The 19139-nt window shown below is 44.7% G+C and overlaps 1 protein-coding gene across 1 annotated transcript; it reads right to left on the reverse strand.

The window, feature by feature from the left end:
• Positions 1–320: 320 nt before the first annotated feature.
• LOC136438403 (lactase/phlorizin hydrolase-like) lies at positions 321–17199 on the reverse strand. The gene is made up of 17 exons (XM_066433174.1): positions 16944–17199; positions 15366–15481; positions 14430–14916; positions 13125–13329; positions 12040–12257; positions 11409–11562; positions 10711–10844; positions 9543–9667; positions 8494–8588; positions 8170–8276; positions 6413–6531; positions 5026–5512; positions 3889–4123; positions 2792–3012; positions 2004–2157; positions 1358–1491; positions 321–731 (listed from the first exon to the last, which is right to left on the reverse strand). Exons 1-17 carry the CDS (start codon positions 17082–17084, stop codon positions 594–596), a joined length of 3270 nt encoding a protein of 1089 aa, XP_066289271.1. The 5' UTR covers positions 17085–17199; the 3' UTR covers positions 321–593.
• Positions 17200–19139: the final 1940 nt, after the last annotated feature.

Here is a 19139-nt window from a genome sequence, read left to right on the forward strand (position 1 = left end):
TTCAATTTTTTGGGCCCTAATATTGCTTTGGTTGCCTTTAAAAAGTGCAATACAAGAAGATAATACTAAACGTTACAAATGAATGCCGCAGAAACAGATCTAGATGTAAAGCATGGGTACTGAGCTGGATCTAACATCTGCTTGGAGATTTATAGGGTCTGTCTATAGCGGGTATCTCGCTGGACCCGCGGCACATTGGCGACCTCGCTGTGGGCGAGTGATTTCGACGCTCAACGTCGATGAAAAGCGAATCGTTTTAGCATTTGTGTGTTTCGTTGTCATTTATCATACTTGTGCATTTTGTATATTCCTATTATATGATGATGATGATGATGATCTTTATTTGCACGTCCCCTTCTACATGGGCTGAATGCAATATAGTAGTTTCAATATCACATGAAACGTATTCAGTGAAGAGAATCGTTACATGAAGCGTTCTTAAACAGTCAGATAAACAAAACAACTGAATCTATGAGTTACTATATATATCGAAGTCAACGGTAACACAAATCTAATTCAGGTCGCATCAAGGCCGCCAACGTGCCGCAGTCCAGTGAGGTACCCGCTTATGTCTACTCTGAAAGCCCACGCCTTCATTTCTCCTCGGACCCCGTCGTGCGCTTGGCCCGTGCCTCCCACCACTCCTGCACTAGCCTGGTATGGGCCTCTCCATCCGGGAACCCGTTGTGCTTGATGACGTCACGGTAGAATCCGGCCGACTCTTTGGGTACCTTTGATATGTGGAAAGTAAGAAATAACATTAATTTCGTTTTTGTTTCCACACATGATGTCCTTCAAAGTTGTTGTTTTTTTATTCCTTATTGCCATCTTATTCGATGTCAATATAGAATCATTGGAAAGTGACAATAAGAGACGTGAATGTCTTTGAAAACTAGTGTCTTGCATCTATAGCACTCTTTTTGCTGATTTTGTACGTCGGTAATATTCACGGGTAATAGGTAGGCCCATAGCCTTTTTGAGGCCGTAGGGGAAGGTTTTTACCCACTGGGTCTAGCCAGGGCACAGTATCTTAAACAGGATCCCTTTCCTATCTCAAGCTCCTTCAGCCAAGTTCAGGGGTCTTTTACCTCCTCAACCGAAGTTAGGTACCCATTTTTACACCTGGGTGGAGTGAGGTAAGTCGTGCAAAATGCCTTTCCCAAGGTCACAACATCATAGCCAGAAATACCAGGAATTGAACCCGCGAACTCTTGAGCCCGCTTGCTTAGCTGTCGACCATTTAACAACACCATACTGTGAAAAAACAGGGGGAAATCAGGACACTCTAGCAACGATACGTAAAAAAGAAAGAAAAACCAAAACGCAACCCGGAGCCTTAAGTACTCGTTACACGTACCCTTTTCTTCTCTGGGTCCTTAAAGTCGACGTGGTACAGCCCCATTGTTTGGGTGTGGCCGAAGACCCACTCAAAGTTGTCCATCAGACACCACACCGTGTAGCCTCGGACATTCACGCCGTCCAACGTGATGGCTGCGGTAAAGCGGGTTGATAGAAAGAAAAGATTACTACAAATAAGTGTGAGACAAGAAAACACGCATTTGTTTGCAAACGCATAGAGTTTCAATGGCAGCTTTGCAAGTACATGTATGACATCACCCCTGCTCAACTTTGTTGTTTTGTTTGTTTGTTTGTTTTGTTTTGTTTTGCTTGTGTTGCATACCCGGTAACCCGCCTCATGGCGTAACGCAGCACGTTTGTACTGAAGAGTACAAGCTGCATATCTGGACAGATTTATGTGATCCACTCACATCGGGATGGACACCTAGGGCCCTGCTCTTTTCGATAAGTGTGGTGGGTTATTTTTACGTGCTCGAGGTGCATGTGGCTCTCTTCAAACACGGGACCTCCATTGAACGTCCTATCTGAGGGACGTCCTTAACCGAAGCTAGGTACTCATTTACACCTGAGTGAAGTGAGGAAATGTATAAAGTCCCAAAGGCACAACATTAACGGGGCATATTAAAGGATTCGAATCTTAATACCTTTCCTGAGCTCGTTGATGTGTGCGGCGTGATAACAGCTCCTCCTGGCGTCCTTCAGGTCGTACTGCACCTCCCCGTCGTGATGCTCATGCAGTCCGTTCTCCGTCACGAATATCAGTGGCACCTGATACCGGTCTCGTACACAGTTTAGTGCCTGGGTAGTAGATGTGAAATGAACAGAGATACGTTTTTAACGCCTTGTCCGTTATGTTTATACGCTTTTTATAGGTTGGGTGAAACGTTTAGTTACGTGATGAGGATTGGTCGATTGGAGATGCCTCGCGCAGTAGTTATTACGTCACAAGAATGGTGTAATCTTGCACCCGCCGCCTTAACGTTGGTGCTTGAAAGAAGCTTCATTGTATGACCAAAAAGATCAAAGAGGTATTCTTTAACCTTTTTGGTATGACTATGAGTAATGTGTTCACAATTTGAATTTCCTAAGAAGTGCAAATATTTCAACTTTATGCCTGCTGCCTTGCCCTTTAATCAGTATAAATATGGTATAAAAAGTCTGCTTGAGCAGGGAGAAGGTTGCTATAATTAATATAAAGAGAACAGGTCAAACGTTTTCTTATGCTAGGGTCACATTTCTAATCCGGGGCCCGGCCGGGCAGTCTTTGGGGACGAAAAGTATGATATAAAAGACAACAAAATCACAAAACGTACCCAAAATTATTCAAGAGCATAGCTTGTGCAAATCTATTGAAATACACTTTGATTTTTCGTTTCCGCAAGCTGTCCGGCCGGGCCCCGGGTTGGAAATGTGACCCTAGCATTAACGGCACCTTCCGCAATCCCCACGGCACGATACTAATGAACGGCAGCCCCGCTACAGGCCAGTCGGGGTTCATCTCCACGTGCACGTCCGCGTCGTCCTCTCCCAACATGTCGGCGGGCTTGGAGTCGTCTCCCTCCGCCCGGGCAGACACCAGGCGCGCGGTGTAGTAGTTCACCCCGAGGAAGTCCGCAGAGCCCTTCAGCAGTGCCTTCTCTTCTGAGGAAAACTCTGAAAGAGAGATAAGAAGATTGCAAGACCACCGCGTCAGGGTTACTTTTGTGGTCAGTCTTGATATCTCCATGAAAAATGGAGATATAGTTTGTGTGTGTGTGTGTGTGTGTGTGTGTGTGTGTGTGTGTGTGTGTGTGTGTGTGTGTGTGTGTGTGTGTGTGTGTGTGTGTGTGTGTGTGTGCGTGTGTGTGTCTGTGTTTCCGGCTTTTTGTGGTCAGCATAACTCAAGAACCTCTCATTGGATTATGATGATATTTGGTATGTGGGTAGGTAATAGAAAGACAAAGTTTAAGGTCGATATTAGGCCCCCTTGTAAGTGACCTTGGTACTGCAGAAAAACTTCCGTTTTCTATCTTTTGAACTGAACGTGTCTTGATTTATTGGTGGCAGATAGCTTGTTGCTTTCGGCGAAGCTTACGACTGATGTGATACACTGTCATTTATTTACCATTCAAACATCACGGGCATAGCATGTCCAGAACACGAGATATCAAAACCGGAAGTTCCGCTACAGTACCGTAACAAGCCCATAGGGGGACCGAAATCTTATCAATTTTTTAAAGGTCTCATCAACCCTACTACCCACACACAAATAAGAAGACTAATTTGTCCAGGCATTTTCGAGTTATGCTGATTATCAACATACAAACATACAACAAATGTTTTTGCCCAACTACTTGTCTAGTTTATTTTGCCCATCTAGTCCGTATAGTCTCTGTGACGTTACATCTTTTGAAATACTTTTGCATGTATTATAATTATTGTATCATTTACAATGTAATAAGAACAACAAAACGCGACACAGAACCAAAGGCAGAGCCGTTCAAACCTCTAGAAAATTACAAGATGTATTTCTAGTCCTTCGTATCTTACCGGGAAGACAAGACGTTGCCAGTCCGTCCGCCATGCTTCTTTTCATGACGTATTCCTTCATGACGTCAGGGTAGTCGCCGTTGACGAAGAGGGGGTGCGCGAACCAGCCGACGTTGAAGTCAAAGAAACGTTCCGCCGCGGTGACGTCATCGGCGTTCCGTGGGTCCTTGGGTTCACCCCAGGTACAGCTTAGAGCCAGACCAACCTTGTACAACGTACAAAACGCACAGTTCGACTTCAGAAATAGACCGATCCTTACTGTCCATCACAATTAGCAGTTAAACCAATGAGAGAATGACAAGTTTAGGATTGACCAATGAGAGAGTGGATGGAATTCCGTCAGATAATTTGCATTTCTATGTTTTATTTTGGAACTCTACGTTTTGACGGAGGCAGGTGGGGCTATGGGATCGGTCTATTACAATCAGCACACAGTGTACACAGTGAAAATGGGTATCCGACTTCAGTTGAGGAGCTAAAAGGCGGTGGAAGGAGGGATGAGATCCGCCTCCCTATATAGCTGGACATAGTGGATAACAACCGACTGCCCCTACGACCTCAAAAAGGCTATGGGACTACCTTTGTACACTGTGAACATCTAGATCTAGCTGGACAACTGGCTGGCCATGGGAGGAGAAAACCCACAAATTCCAACAGTAAGGTCAATACAATAAGCCAGTTCACGGTTGCTACTACGCACGTGCAGTGTCAAAGGTGAAGGCCCCTGAGACGTAAACAAAACCCGTCGGGGCGTTGTTATGCAAATCTAGACAATGTCTAGTGGAGCACTGTTAACAAACCGGGGTCCTTCACCTTTGACACTGCACATGCGTAGTAGCAACCGTGAACTAGCTTATATAACACTTTATTGTACATTATATCAGTATTTATCTTTCTTCTTTTGTCTAAACGAAAGGCGTAGTTCTCTGCAAGAGATCTTAGGTTACAATGAACACGTAAACGCTTGGAACAACTACGCCAATTATTATGAAAGGTTTCTTCCTCGCTTCTCTTCTTTTAATCAAGTCGAGACTGCACTGGACTGGGCGGAGAGAAACAGTGACAAGCTATGATGATCAAGTCGGGTAACCGTCTGGAAGGAATACTAGTAACTAGAACGTACGCACAGATACCAACCTTTCCTCCCTGTTTCACGCGGAACTCCCTGTCGTAAGTGTGCCACGCCGTTGCGTGAGCCTTCAGTACGGTCCTCACCGCGGCGTACACTCCCCGCTTCCCCTCCTTACCGACAGTCTCCGCCAGTATGCCCTTACTTCCCATCACAATCTCCGACCACGGCTCGTTAAACGTCGCCCAGTGCTTCACTCGATCCCCGAACTCCGAGAAACAGAACCTCGCGTAGTCGTTGAAGAGTTCCATCAGCGTTTCGTTCAGCCAGCCGCGATGCTTGTCCATGAGAGCTTGCGGCAAGTCCCAGTGGTACAGGGTGACGAACGGTACGATGCCGCGCGCACGCAGCTCGTCGATGAGGTTGTTGTAGTAGCGGACACCTTCGGGGTTGAGGGAGTCCCTGGTGCCGTCCGGGAAGACCCGCGACCAGGAGATTGAGAAGCGGTAGTGGGAGGCGCCCAGCTCCGACAAGATACGGACGTCTTCTCGGTACCTACAGTCAGTAAAAATGACCATACAGAAGTAATTTCCAAGCAGATCTACACCGGTGCAAAAATCGTATAAGCTAGTCAGGTTTAAACGATTTTTGCACCGGTGTAGATCTGCTTGGAGATTAATACAGAAGGTGAATACAAGTTCTTGCCAGGGAGCCTATTGTAAGGTACATGACAATTGAGATCAAACCATGTTGGTACACATGTCTACTTTGTGAGTAAAGGAGGCAATCTACATCGGCCTTCTCTCAACCGAGACGCGGGGCGATATAAACTCCCAACAACCTTTGACCCATTGCTGACGTCACACAAAGCTCAGAGTAATTGGATCAGAAAGACGAGGAAGACTGGGGAGAACCAGTCGAAAATTCCGGTGAGTACTTGAGTAGGAAAAAATCATTTTGATTTTTCATGATGCATTTTACCAACTCAGATGACCTTTCATGCTTATGTTGGCATATTGGAGCTACCAGTACTATTTTTTATGCTAGTGCCTACCTGCCTGAGTGCTTACTACTAGGCTAGGAGCTGCCCCTTACTCCCCTTAGGCTCTTCATGTTGCTCTGTCCAGTGCGCCCTAGACTCTACTACCTTAAACTAAGTCTATCACCGTAATACTAGTGGCTTCTCCGTAAAGACCCCCCCCCCCCTCACTGGACCCGCGGCACGCTGGCGGCGGCGCTGCGGCCGATCGAATTGACAAAGCACTCAACGACTTTCATCGACAAAAAACGAATCTTTTTAAGCTTTATGTGTTTTGTTGCGGTCATACTTACACGTTTTGAATGATATTCCCATTATAAAGTCAAGGGTAACACAACACAAATCCAGTGCAGAACAAAGCGACGCCGCCAGCGTGCCGCAGGTCCAGTGAGGCTTTGGTGTAGATTAATACTGACCTGTGGTAACTGTCACACGTCACTTCTGCCGTTGTTCCATCGAAGGCTTTACGTGCGTGGTTGAACCACGAATCCTTTATGGACGGACCTTTGCCGTCCTCATTCCACGCTCCTTCTATCTGAATGGAAAAATGAACACAAAAATCTGTAATATATTTTTACTGGAATCTGGACGGCAAATGCATCCTCTTTAATCCGCCTTAAAATAAATCCATCAACAGGTACCAGAAAAATTACAAACAGAACATCTCATACAGCAAGCAAGTCATAATTCAAACATATCATCACAACTTCCTAAAGTTAGACTAGAATTTAGCCATAGTTTGCGTACAGGGGTGGATTTGCATGGAATGATCGATATGTCTGCCACAGTCAGGGTGGCCACGCCTGGCCTATCTTTTAAAAGGCTAATTAATCATCACTGCTGATCTCTTTGATTTACGGTTTATGATTATGATTGACGCTCGGTTGTGTATATATTGTTATCTTTGTGGGCTGTTTTTGTTTTGTTTCTTAGTTTCTCTTATTTCTTAGTTTATGTTATTCTGTACAGGGCACGTCTGCAAAGCAGTGTTTTAAGCACTGAGCACGCCTACCATGTGTAAAGAAAACAGAAATAAATGAATAAATGAAAAGATACTCTCGAGTCTGGCGTTTATCTTTTAAATGACGATGACATTTATTGCATATCCATGCCCCATTGGGGCTAAATGCAGTAGGCCAGATACAAGAGAGTAATAGTATTTAATTCGATGACCGTCTGGCTATCAACAAAAAAGGCCGAAGCTCGTCATCTGGGTGACAGGGGCGTGACGCGCCGAAATGAGGCATAAGACATAGTCACGGAAAAAGTCACTAGTGCAGTCACGATCAATCAAGTCAGGCAAGCAAATGTGTTTCTTCTATGTATTTTACCTTTGCGTTTTGTGTACGCCTTGACGTGCTTTGTGAAAGTTTGTATTGAACTTTGAATACTGTTCCCAGGGCTAACCCTTTGTAATAGCCTTCAGCTAGTTGGGTAGCCCTGGCTGTACTTCTTTACAGTCAAATAAATCAAATCAAATGTGTTTTCGTAATTGACCGGAGTTATATATCTGCTTGGAAGTCAACATTAGACATACAGAATGCCGGCGTGTTCTACTGCAGTCAGAAAGAAAAGGACAGACAGGGTCAGGAACGAAATCGTTAGACAGATGTGATCGTAAACAAAGCTGTCTGTCCTACAATTCATTGCCCAGAATGCCTGACCTGACCGGAATGCCAACTACCCAGCTAGCCCTAAAGCGCTACACTGCCAGGTACTCATATTTCAGGGAGGCCCTGGCGTTGCTGGATAGAGGGTCTTATACATACCTACGTACACACACACACACATACATACATACATACATACACACACACACACACACACACACACACACACACACAAATACATACATACATACATACATACATACATTATGATACATACATACATACATACATACATGCATACATACACAGGTAACAAAACGAGATATCATAACCGTACGTTCCGCTGCAGTACCTGAGAAAGTCGCTAGGGGGGGCAACGTCTAGGCATATCCAGGTCTAAACAAGACCTACCAACATACCAAATATTACGACAACCCATCCAAGCCTTCTCGAGTTATCGTGTTCAGACAGAGATACACTCCTGAATAACATAACCTCCTTGGCGAAGGTAAAAAAAAAATGTATATGTATGATATGGGAGGTGGGAACATGTGTAACCGTACCTGGAAAGCAGACGTGGCGGCGCCCCACAGAAATCCCGGCGGGAACACACCTGGGCTGAAACCGTCCCTGTCCTCGTCAAAGGTGGGGAAGTCACAAGGACCGTCCTCTTGTACGGAAGCCATGTTTATCTTCAAAACTGACTATTCTAATCGTAAAAGACTTTAAAACCGTCTCATGAACTCCTGATGAAAGGCTAAGGGACACCCGTTTTATTGATCCTGATAACTCCGATTGTATGGCGTGGACCTTGCGTAACAGCCTTATGCTTATCTCAAAACAAATATTTACACCTGCGCCCCGGTATGACCTACGTCTTCACTAACCTTTGAACCGTCCATCAAACTCTGACCCCGATACATACCATTGTGTTCTGTGGGTAACGTTACACAGCGCGACAAATCTGCCTTCTGAACAATGACTAATATGCAAAGTTCAAATCAATCATTTTATGTTAGCAACGCTTCAAACTAAACATAGTACTGGAAACTTTATTGTTCTACCAAATGATTCAAAATTGATTGGACATGTTATTAGCATAAAGTTTCAATTTGGATTGGTAAAGTACATCATTAAGAGAAAAGATGTTTTTAAACTCATAAAATGTTGCCAAAAAGGGCGTTAGGACGTAACAACCTTCTCTCGACCAGGACGGGGGCGGTTTCGACTTCCGACGAACTTTGACCCAGTGCTGACGTCACATGTACAGAAAGTCACGTGTTCATACCGACAGCTGAAGAAGACTAAGTGAGTGAGTCCGTCGAAAATTCCGATGAGTCTAGTTTCTTTTAGTTTGACATCATTAACAGTTTATCACGTATCATTATTCATATTAATAAGTGGGCCCACATCTAAGACCATTAGCATGATAACTAGATACTGCATATACCATGTAAGGCTTACTTTTTTTTTAAAGCAAGGTAAATCACGTATAGCAAAGATGAAACGTAAAGAAATGCAGAGCACCAATAGACTCAGTTAAGGGCGTCACATTGCATTTATTAGTTAAGTTATATTTGATCCCTAGCACATACGTCAAGAATATCAATTTTCGAGTTTAAACATCAAAAGATATGAAACTTGCAAACTGCGTGATCCTAGGCAGTCATTGAATAGTACAAACTTGCCACACTTCTAAGTCGTTTGGCTAATGCTAGTTTCAAGCCAAAGCTCGATCTGCATATCAATTGCAGGATACTTTTATTCGGACAGACGATGAAAGCTTTGCGGTACATCTGCTTGGTGGTATTGGACGCATCTGAAAACTGCTCTGACGTCTTGCATGTAGAATTTTAAAGATCTATACTGTGTACCTATGGGGTCTATCTATAATTATATGTTGATGATGCTATGGATATGAATCTATGATAAAGACGAATTCCTCTGCTTTTGTGCTCTTTTCTTCCACCATTCCTGGACTTGTCTCGTGATCGGAGCTCCTTCCGGAAACCCGTTGTGCTTGATGACGTCACGGTAGAAACCGGCAGACTCTTTGGGTGTCTGAAAGAAGAATTCATCATTATCATGAAACAAACAAACAAACAAAAATTCCGTTATTTATGTGTGCTTTGATTCTATATTTAAGAAAATTTATTTTTGCATGGAAACATTCACGTCTGTCTCATGAACGGGTATATCATTGGACAGCGCCAAATTACGCTAGGAAATGGCGTCAACTTTGCGAATTTTCGTAAAATAAGTGATCTCTAAAACGAGTTATCCGTGCCAGGAATGTCACATTGTTAGTATCGGCTCCAAATGAGATACAAGATAGCTTTATAGGTAATAACAGCGTTATCGCTGAATTAGAACCAAGAAAGCTTTAAAAAAAGCTGGCTGGGGCTCATTGGGAAGAAAAGGATTAGAAGAAGAAAAAAGAAAGAAGAAGAACACGCTAGCAAAAACAAAATATTTCCTCCATATATAAAAAGAAAACAAAAAGAAAAGAAAAAAGGTTCCCGACCCCGGTCTTGAACCGGCGACCTCCAGATTGTTGTACCTAAGCAATAACTGACTGAGCTACTTTGGATTTACTGTCAGAATGGGGGTTTTAAAGATGTCTAAACTTTACACCTCACTACACGGTACCATTTTTCGTCAATTTTTGATCATTTTCTTAACAAAATCAATTCCTTTTTGTGTAATTTCGTGCTGTATATGTAATATGGCCATTTCTGGGGATCTGGCAGGGCATAGGGAAAGGCTTATGGCATTGCATGGCATCTGGACAGGCCTCTGGACGAACGAACCAACCAAACACCCAAGCTACCAAACCAAACCGCCAATCAAAACGGGCTCTAAGCTGGGGCGCGCCCCATCAAAAATGATTAAGATTCATGAAGAGGAAAGTGATTGACTCATTGAGCCAATTCGTGCCGTTTTGGTAATTGCGAATTTGAGACATTTTGATTTTAAAGGAATCGCATTTTCAGGCGACAGATTAGCGCCGTTTTGCATAGGTTTGCACCACTTTGCGAATATCCTTTGCAATTCGGCGCAATAAAGATTCAATAAAGTACAGCCCAATGAGATTCCCTTTTTACCCTTTTCCTCTCAGGATCGGTGAAGTCCACGTGATACAGCCCCATCCGTTGGGAGAACCCGGACTCCCACTCCAGGTTGTCCATCAGACACCACACCGTGTAACTCCTCACGTTCACACCGTCATGCACGATAGCTGCCGTCAACAACAACAACCGGGAATTGGAATATTAACAACACAAAAGCTTGGTACGAGGGTGAGTCAGAAAGTACTGCCAGTAGTATCATAGTAAGTTCATTGCTATATATATAAAATGAATTGAAATTTGGCACAAATGTAAAGGCACATATCTTCTTGAGACTGAAATATCTCAATTTGCTATTCAGAATTTTATGAGCGACTGCTTCGTCGTAACAGGGTTCAAGGTCAACATTTTCACCCAACACTAGAAAACTGCATCTAGTTTCCTCCGTGTACGGAGGTTTTATTTTCGGTGTGCCTGGATGTTTGTACATATGTTCTTGTGAATCTGTACTCCGTAGTCATTTGAGGGCATGCGAAGGGGAATGCAGGAATGTGATGGTCAGGCTTGCGGGAGTGACAGGAAGCAAGAGTTCAGAGGTGGTAGAACAAGTTTCTCAGTAAAACACTGTTTCTTCTTGATGATGACATTGGATAAACAAGTGTCTTCTTTTCAGATATAGGATGGAGGAATGTTATACACATGGACTAATGACAAGTGAGTGATCCTATAGTCACCTTTCCTGAGCTCGTTGATGTGTGCGGCGTGATAACAGCTCCTCCTGGCGTCCTTCATGTCGTACTGCCCCTCGCCCATGTGTTCTTCGTGATATCCATTCTCCGTCACGTAGATCAGCGGCACCTGGTACCGGTTCTGCATGTAGTTCAACACCTGGAGGATGCAGTACGATAAGCGGTTTAAACTACGCATGCGCAGCGATATGCCTTAGCTTTTGGGTAGTGTAGAATAAGTTGATGGCCCCTAAGACATAGGCAAATTCATTTGGACATGTATTAATCATGGTCTCAAAAAGACCCGGTGTTCTCACGATTAGCTTACGGCGTCTGTCTGCTACCGGGTCCCGGGTTGATTTTAACTCCGAGCAATAAGATATCCGGGCCCGACCGTGCCAAAGATAGCCAGATAGCCACAAGGTGTCCCACGGGGCCACGTCGGGGCCACGCCCGAAAGTCCAATGAAACAGTCCGTAAACTACCCGGCGGGGCCCCTCTCCCAATCGTTTGTTTGGGGAGTGGTCGGGAGTGACCAAAAGTCGTATGAAGGTCCTGAATGTGTGACGGTAAACGGTAGCGCACATTTATGTAATAAATCAACAATGTGGCTTTCAGTCTAGTCATTAGCCCCAACCTTTCTGAATCCCCACGGCACGACGTTGATGAAGAAGATTCCCGGCGCAGGCCAATCGGGGTGGGTCCCGACATGGACGTCACCGTCCTCCTCGTCTAGCAGGTCGGGCTTCGACAAGCTCTCCGCCGAGAGGGCCGACGTCAGCCGCGCGGTGTAGTAGTTCAGCCCCAGGAAGTCCGCGGTGCCTTTCAGCATGGTCTTCTCCTCGGTAGTGAATTCTGAAAGAGTACATGACGTCACAACTTATATGAACGCCATGTTGGCGGTGAGTATAGATCCAAGATGGCGACAATATTTCAAAGAAGGAATGACTTAGTCTCCAGATCTACCAGACTAACTTGTGACTGGGTGAGCAGAGTTACAAAATGGCGACAATATTTCAAAGAAGGAATAACTTAGTCTCCACCATACTAACTTGTGATTGGGTGAGCACAGTTCCAAGATGGCGACAATATTTCAAAGAAGGAATAACTTAGTCCCTACCACACTAACTTGTGATTGGGTGAGCACAGATGGCGACAATATTTCAAAGAAGGAATGACTTAGAATTAGTCCCTACCAGACTAACCTATGCTAGAGTGACATTTCCAAACCGGCGCCCGGCCGGGCAGTTTGCGGGAGCGAAATGAATGATTTAAGATACGATTAAACACACATATCCACAATTTGTGAACATTTCTTGACATACACTTATTTTTTCGTTTCCGCAAACATCCACGGGCCAGGCCAAGTCCTAGCATAAGCTGACTAAATGGAGAGTAATTTGCTGCAGGAGCTTAGCCACCGTATGATAATACTTGAAGGGGAAAACGATACCCTTCCCTTGGACTGACTGTCCTGACTTATTAGTCACCCTATATTTGACGAATCAATAACCCCGTAGGAAGGCCTGGTGGAAGCAAAGAATGACTCATATGGCCCGATTTAAACACAAGTTTTCTCGGGGCTGTGTGTGAGTAGCTTTGGGCTGCTCAAGTGGAGTTCCTGTTAGAAAACGCTACTTGAGTGGCCTTAGGTTCTCCCTCCTTGCACATACAACAGTCCCGAGTCCACTCTAAACGGTGTAAATCGGGCCATAATCTCACCGGGAAGCCGTGACTTTGCCAGCCCTTCCTCTGCGCTCCTCTTCGCGATGTATTCCTTCATGACGTCCGGGTAGTCGCCGTTGAGGAAGATGGGGTGTGCGAACCAGCCCATGTGGAACTGGAGGAACCGTTCGGCAGCGGCGGCGTCTTCGTCGCTTTCCGGGTTCTTCGGCTCCGCCCACGTGCAGCTCAGGGTGATGCCGAGCTACATCCGGGAATAGTGTCATCAGATAGGTTAGTCACTGGATAACAAAGTTCCTTGTACACACTAAAGAAGCGTTTTATTCAACCGTACGCGTCTGTCGCTTATTCTCCAAGCAGAGCCGGCTTCGATCGAAGGGCTAGTACGTGTGGCTATCCAGGAGGGAGAGCAGAATTTAAATGGTTCTGTTACGCACTGCAACGTAGGTGTCGCTGCTAACAGATGCGATTCCAGACGTCAAGTATTTACACATATACATAGATTGGTAGTACCTTCGGTGTTAACAATGCGGTCCCCAAACTTAATTCAACTTTATCTACAATTTTTTCAACTTAATCCAACTAATTGTAAATAAAGTTGAATTAAGTTTGGGGACCGCATTGTTGATACCGAAGGTACTACCAATCTATGTATGTGTGTAAATACTTGACGTATGGAATCGCATCTGTTAGCAGCGACACCTATCGACACCAAACATGAGGTATTTGCATATATACATGTATCTTGTAACGGAGAATTTTTCCCGGTTCTGTCATAGCTTCGCCGACAACTCAACTACGAAAAATAAATCGTACGACCAATGTGATGGCGCCTTATTACGCTATGATTAGGTCGGGTCACACACTCGTCATTTGATCGTCGTACGGTGGCAATTGCAAACTAAGGCATTCTTGGGATAGTCGTGCATGTGTCGTACAAAATACAGCTGTTTTGCTATCAAAAAGGCAGTACTAGTACCAAGTTATATACTTATCGACTGTTGGTTCTGTCGAAAATCCTACGACATATCAAAATCGTACGACGACCCACGACGAATGTGACCACTCCCTTAAGCCCCCGCCGGCCCTCTCACTGGACCCGCGGCACACTGGCTACTTGGATATTTTATTCACTCCATTAGCTTTCTCTTAAACTTGACTTTATAATGGGAATATCATTCAAAACGTAAAAGTATGACCGAAAAGACAACAAAACACACAACGCTTAAAAAGATTCGTTTTTTGTCGATGAAATTAGTTGAGTGCTTTGTCAATTCGATCGGCCGCAGCGATGCCGCCAGCGTGCCGCGGGAACTGTGAGAGGGGGCTTTTAGAAACACCTACCTCGCCTCCCTGCTTCGCTCGGAACTCCTTGTCGTAGGTGTGCCACGCCCTGCCGTGCGCTTTGATCAAGTTGTGCGCGCATGCGTACATCCCCGCCCTGCCCTTCTCCCTGACCAATGGCAGCATCCCAACCATACTGCCCACCACCACGTGCGACCACGGCTCGTTGAACGTCACCCAGTGCTTCACCCGATCCCCGAACTCCGAGAAACAGAACCGCGCGTAGTCGTTGAAAAGTTCTACTACTTCTTCCCCCAGCCAGCCCTTGTATTTCTCCTCTAGGGCAAGCGGCAAGTCCCAGTGGTAGAGGGTGACAAACGGTACAATGCTGTGCGCTCGTAGTTCGTCGATGAGGTTGTTGTAGTAGCGGACACCTTCGGGGTTTAGGGAGTCCCTGGTGCCGTCCGGGAAGAGGCGGGGCCAGGAAAGAGAGAAGCGGTAGTGGGAGACGCCCAGCTCCGACAGGATGCGGACGTCTTCTTGGTACCTGAAACGGACGGAAATACACGTCAACGTACACGTTATCAAGGCCATGTACAGCGTGCTTGTAGTCACGTGGTTATGACGTGGTTATGACGTGACGTGACATATAAGAGATCATATTATGAGAAGTGTGATTTCCCTTTACCTCAACGTGCCTGATTTTTGCCTAAGTGCATTTAAAGAATAACAGACTATGAATGATTATTTGTGAGGAACATTTCATTGTAGTTTGTTCTGAGTGTTTCGATCTGTGTGATCCACTAGGAGTCCAACTTATGGCCCCGTGGGACACCCTGTGGTTTCTGGGCTATTTTGGGGCACGGCCGGGCCCCAGGATGTTTTAACTCGCATGTAAAATCAACCCCGGGCCCGGTGACAAATAGACGCCGTTGTTTAATCGCAAAAATACCGAGAGCTACACCCCCTAAGGTGCAAATGTGAACACTGCATTACCTGTTGTAACTGTCACACGTTACGTCCCCCGTGTGTCCCGACCAGGCCGATCCTTTCTGGAAGTGCACGTCCATGATAGACGGACCTTTGCCTCCCTCGTTCCAACCGCCTTCGATCTGAAAGAGAACGAATCACGATAATGATATGCGCTCTAAATGGTAGAAAACAACTTTTGTAATGTGTCTCCTTCGTGATGTCTTTATTGTCGGAAATCAATAAAAGCAAAAACTTCAAACAAGCGAACCTACGTCTTCGTCTTTCCTATCATTATCTCCATTGGGTCTGTCTGTCCGTATCTCTGTCTGTGTGTCTGTGTGTCTGTCTGTTTGTGTTTCCGCACTACTGTAGTCAGCATAACTCAAGAACATCTTGATGCGTTACGATGATATTTGGTATGTGGGCGGGTGTTGTGAAGCCGAAATTCAAGGTCGATTTTTGACCGCCTAGTATGTGACCTTGGTGCTTCAGCGGAACTTTCGTTTTTATATCTTTTGACCTGGACGTGCTATGATCTTGATGCTTTCGTGGTAGCCTTATTTTCTTTCTGTCTATTCTCAGGTCCGTTTGTGTAAAATCAAAACTCTGGAAACTGCCGTACTATGGACGTACTTTCGTAGAAGTACGTCCATAATTTTTCAAAGTGTCCGTCGTGCCTTACAGCTTAAACTCTAACTTTTATGATATTTGTTGGATTGTATATATGTATTTATGTATAGATAAAGTAGACCTTACGAAAGTCGCTGTTATTTTGTTGTGTCAATAAAGATTACTGTGTGACAGCGAACGTCAGCTGAAGCAATATGATACAGGGTAATAAAACAAAAGAACGCATCATAAATCCCCAGGGAACAGGTTAGAGTAATATGATAGCACTATCAGCGTACCGCCGGGCTTTTGGGGAGATTTTATTAATAGGTAATGTTTATAATCGCTCCGGTAAACAACACGCTTCCCCTGTGTGTAAAATAAACATACGCTAGTTATAGTGATAAGCAGATTAGCAACTCGCCTTCCCTTAGAGGCCTTTGTTTCCCCAAGAAGAGTATCGTTCTTTTCCGAAGTTAGTTGAATTCAAGAGTGGAAAACATCGTTGTTTATCGACAGACAACTACATGTACCAATATGAAAAGCAACCAAAGGGAAAATAGATGGATAAAATGGCGTTATACATGGAAAATCACCATGTGGTCATTTCATAGAGGTCAACATGTTTTAGGGGTCATGAAATGGCCGCCGTTCATGTGTTGATGAATTAGAAATGGCAACATGAAACATTGGTGAGGGCTTTGAACGCGTTTTTAATAATCCTATATTACTTTGATGCATCTCTTTGATAACTAAAAGTTTTTTGGTCTCTTCTGGACTCTTTTTAGCCTCTACCAGACATTCCTACGGGGGTATGGGATCGTAAAATTCGGCAACAAAGGGATAATTAGCCAGTAGAGTCACTCGACGGTAAGGTTAACATCAGATCTCCCCTGCAAATGAAACGCTATGGTGGCCGAACATCCCTGGAAAATATTCTCCTTATAGCTGGCGTAGTTAGTCTAGTAGAGACTCGGCTTTTCCTCGCCCTACCTGATACGCAGAACTTGCTACTCCCCACATGAACCCAGGTGGAAAGGTCCCGGGTTCGAATCCATCTCTCTCGGGGTCGAACGGTGGAAAGGCACACGGGACACCATTCTGTATCCCGTCTTGTTCTTTTGTCGCTTCCATGGCCAGTTCCTCTTGAGAGAGCTTGTTGTTTGGAAAGAGTGGTGGGGTACGGTAAAAATATACCTCCGGACAAGTCAGTGAAAGACACGTGGTGGCATGGATGACCAATGGCAATGATTAATAGATTGGTGATGTAAGTAGGGTGATTGAAATTGTCATGTGACGTTGTATTCAATAGGCTGAAACATAACATACGATCCTATTTTTAGCTATCGGTGAATCCCGAAGTTCATTTCTGAGAAGGAAAGGTCGTAAAATGACATAAAAGGAGCGGGTGGATGATCTCCAAGCAGATAATGAGAGGGATTATTGTAACAAGAAAACACCTTTAAATAGGTCAAGTCAAAGGTCACGAGTCTTCCCAACATCTGCTTGGAGATGACAGGTGGGAGTCCGGGACCTTTTTCCAGAAGTTTCGATATGCGGCATGTTTTTATAAAATAGCCGGCTAATGTTTTTATATCACTTATAACGTTACATACATACATAAGTGATATAAAACATGCCCACTATTGAAGCTTTTAGAAAAGGTCCCGCCTGTTATCTGTTTTCGTGTTACGATCATCCCTCCCAACATCTGCTTGGAGATCACACACCCGCTCATTTTATGTCAATTTACGACCTTGATGTTCAGCTGTTTGGCCTTGAGAATTCGACGAAGGCTAAAGATAGGATCGGATGTTATGTTTCAGTTTCGTCACATGACAATTTGGATCACGCTACTGACTTTACCAGTCCTATTATTGAACGACTGTATTACCTATTATATGTGATAACTGTCACATCTAAGAGGTGATAGTTCAACAATTAGAGTCAGCCCATGTCGATCTCATTCGGGCCTGGATGGCAGACCCCCGATCTTTACTGTTGTAGAATTTCCTTGGGATCATGTTAGTCCTAGAGCTGAGGCCGTGTAGGCACTGAAAATAGTCTGGTATCCAGGCTACTATTGCAAGGACGATGATGCCGTGTTCCGGCGGCTTTGGGTCGTCTTCTAGCCTGGGTCGCCGGCGGTTTTCTGCAGTCAGAAAAATATCACAAATCAGCGGATCCTGTGCAGCTTGTTTTTGCACAGTACACAACGTTAGATATGAAGCAATATAATAATGAAAATATGCTGAGAAGTGGTTGTACATGTCATTCACATTAAGAATTATTCACGAATATTTTCAATATTGGGGTCAAAATCTTACATAGTGAACCTCTAATCATTAAGGGCGATGTTTTTCTAATCGCTCACGTGTTCTTTACATGGTTACGCCATACATGAGAACACGAGAGCGATCCGGACAAAAATGTAAATCAGCCCCTAAAGCCAGAGGAATCCACCAGCTACCGAAAAGGTCTGCACAGGAGGCTAGGTTTTGGGTAGCACAGCTTCAACTGCAGTTCTGGTAAGAGTCGCTGCAGTCGCATTAACAATAAAGTTTGTGTTCACCTTCTTCTATTAGTACTATTGTTGTAACGGGCTCGAGGCGCCTCTTGGAACACGGGGCCCCATTTGACGTTCCGTCTTTATAAAGGAATTAATACCTGACTCTAGGGTAGAACGAAGCGGTTTTGTTTGTCAATTACGCTCAGAAATGCCATATCTTTGGTCCCGTGCTATGCAATACATATCCAGCCCGCATGAGGGCTACTAGTCGCTCCAAATTTCATGACACAACGCTGAGAGCGAGAACACCCTTTTCAAGAGTACGGTTAAAACTGCTATGTATTTGTAGTTCGGTAAAATACTAAATGACGAACGTGTGCTAAGGCCCGATCATGTTATCCCTAATCCTAAATCCATTCAATGCAGTCTTTCTATCCATCCCTCTCGTTAAGCAACACTTCCGAAGTCCGACTAGAGATCCACAGTTTTAACCTTCTCCCTGCTGCCTAACTCTGTGGCCAATAGAGGATGGGGTGCCAAACGGCTAGCCTCTACCAGGCCACGCGGACGGCTGGAAGAATAGTAGAAATTGGCCAAATGGAGTGAATAGTATACTAAGGGAGTCGGCTACGGAGGTAGGGACCATTCGCCAACTGTAACTTCCATACTGGCGGCGGACT

Source organism: Branchiostoma lanceolatum, chromosome 7 (assembly GCF_035083965.1).
Source record: "Branchiostoma lanceolatum isolate klBraLanc5 chromosome 7, klBraLanc5.hap2, whole genome shotgun sequence".
Lineage (NCBI taxonomy): Eukaryota > Metazoa > Chordata > Leptocardii > Amphioxiformes > Branchiostomatidae > Branchiostoma > Branchiostoma lanceolatum.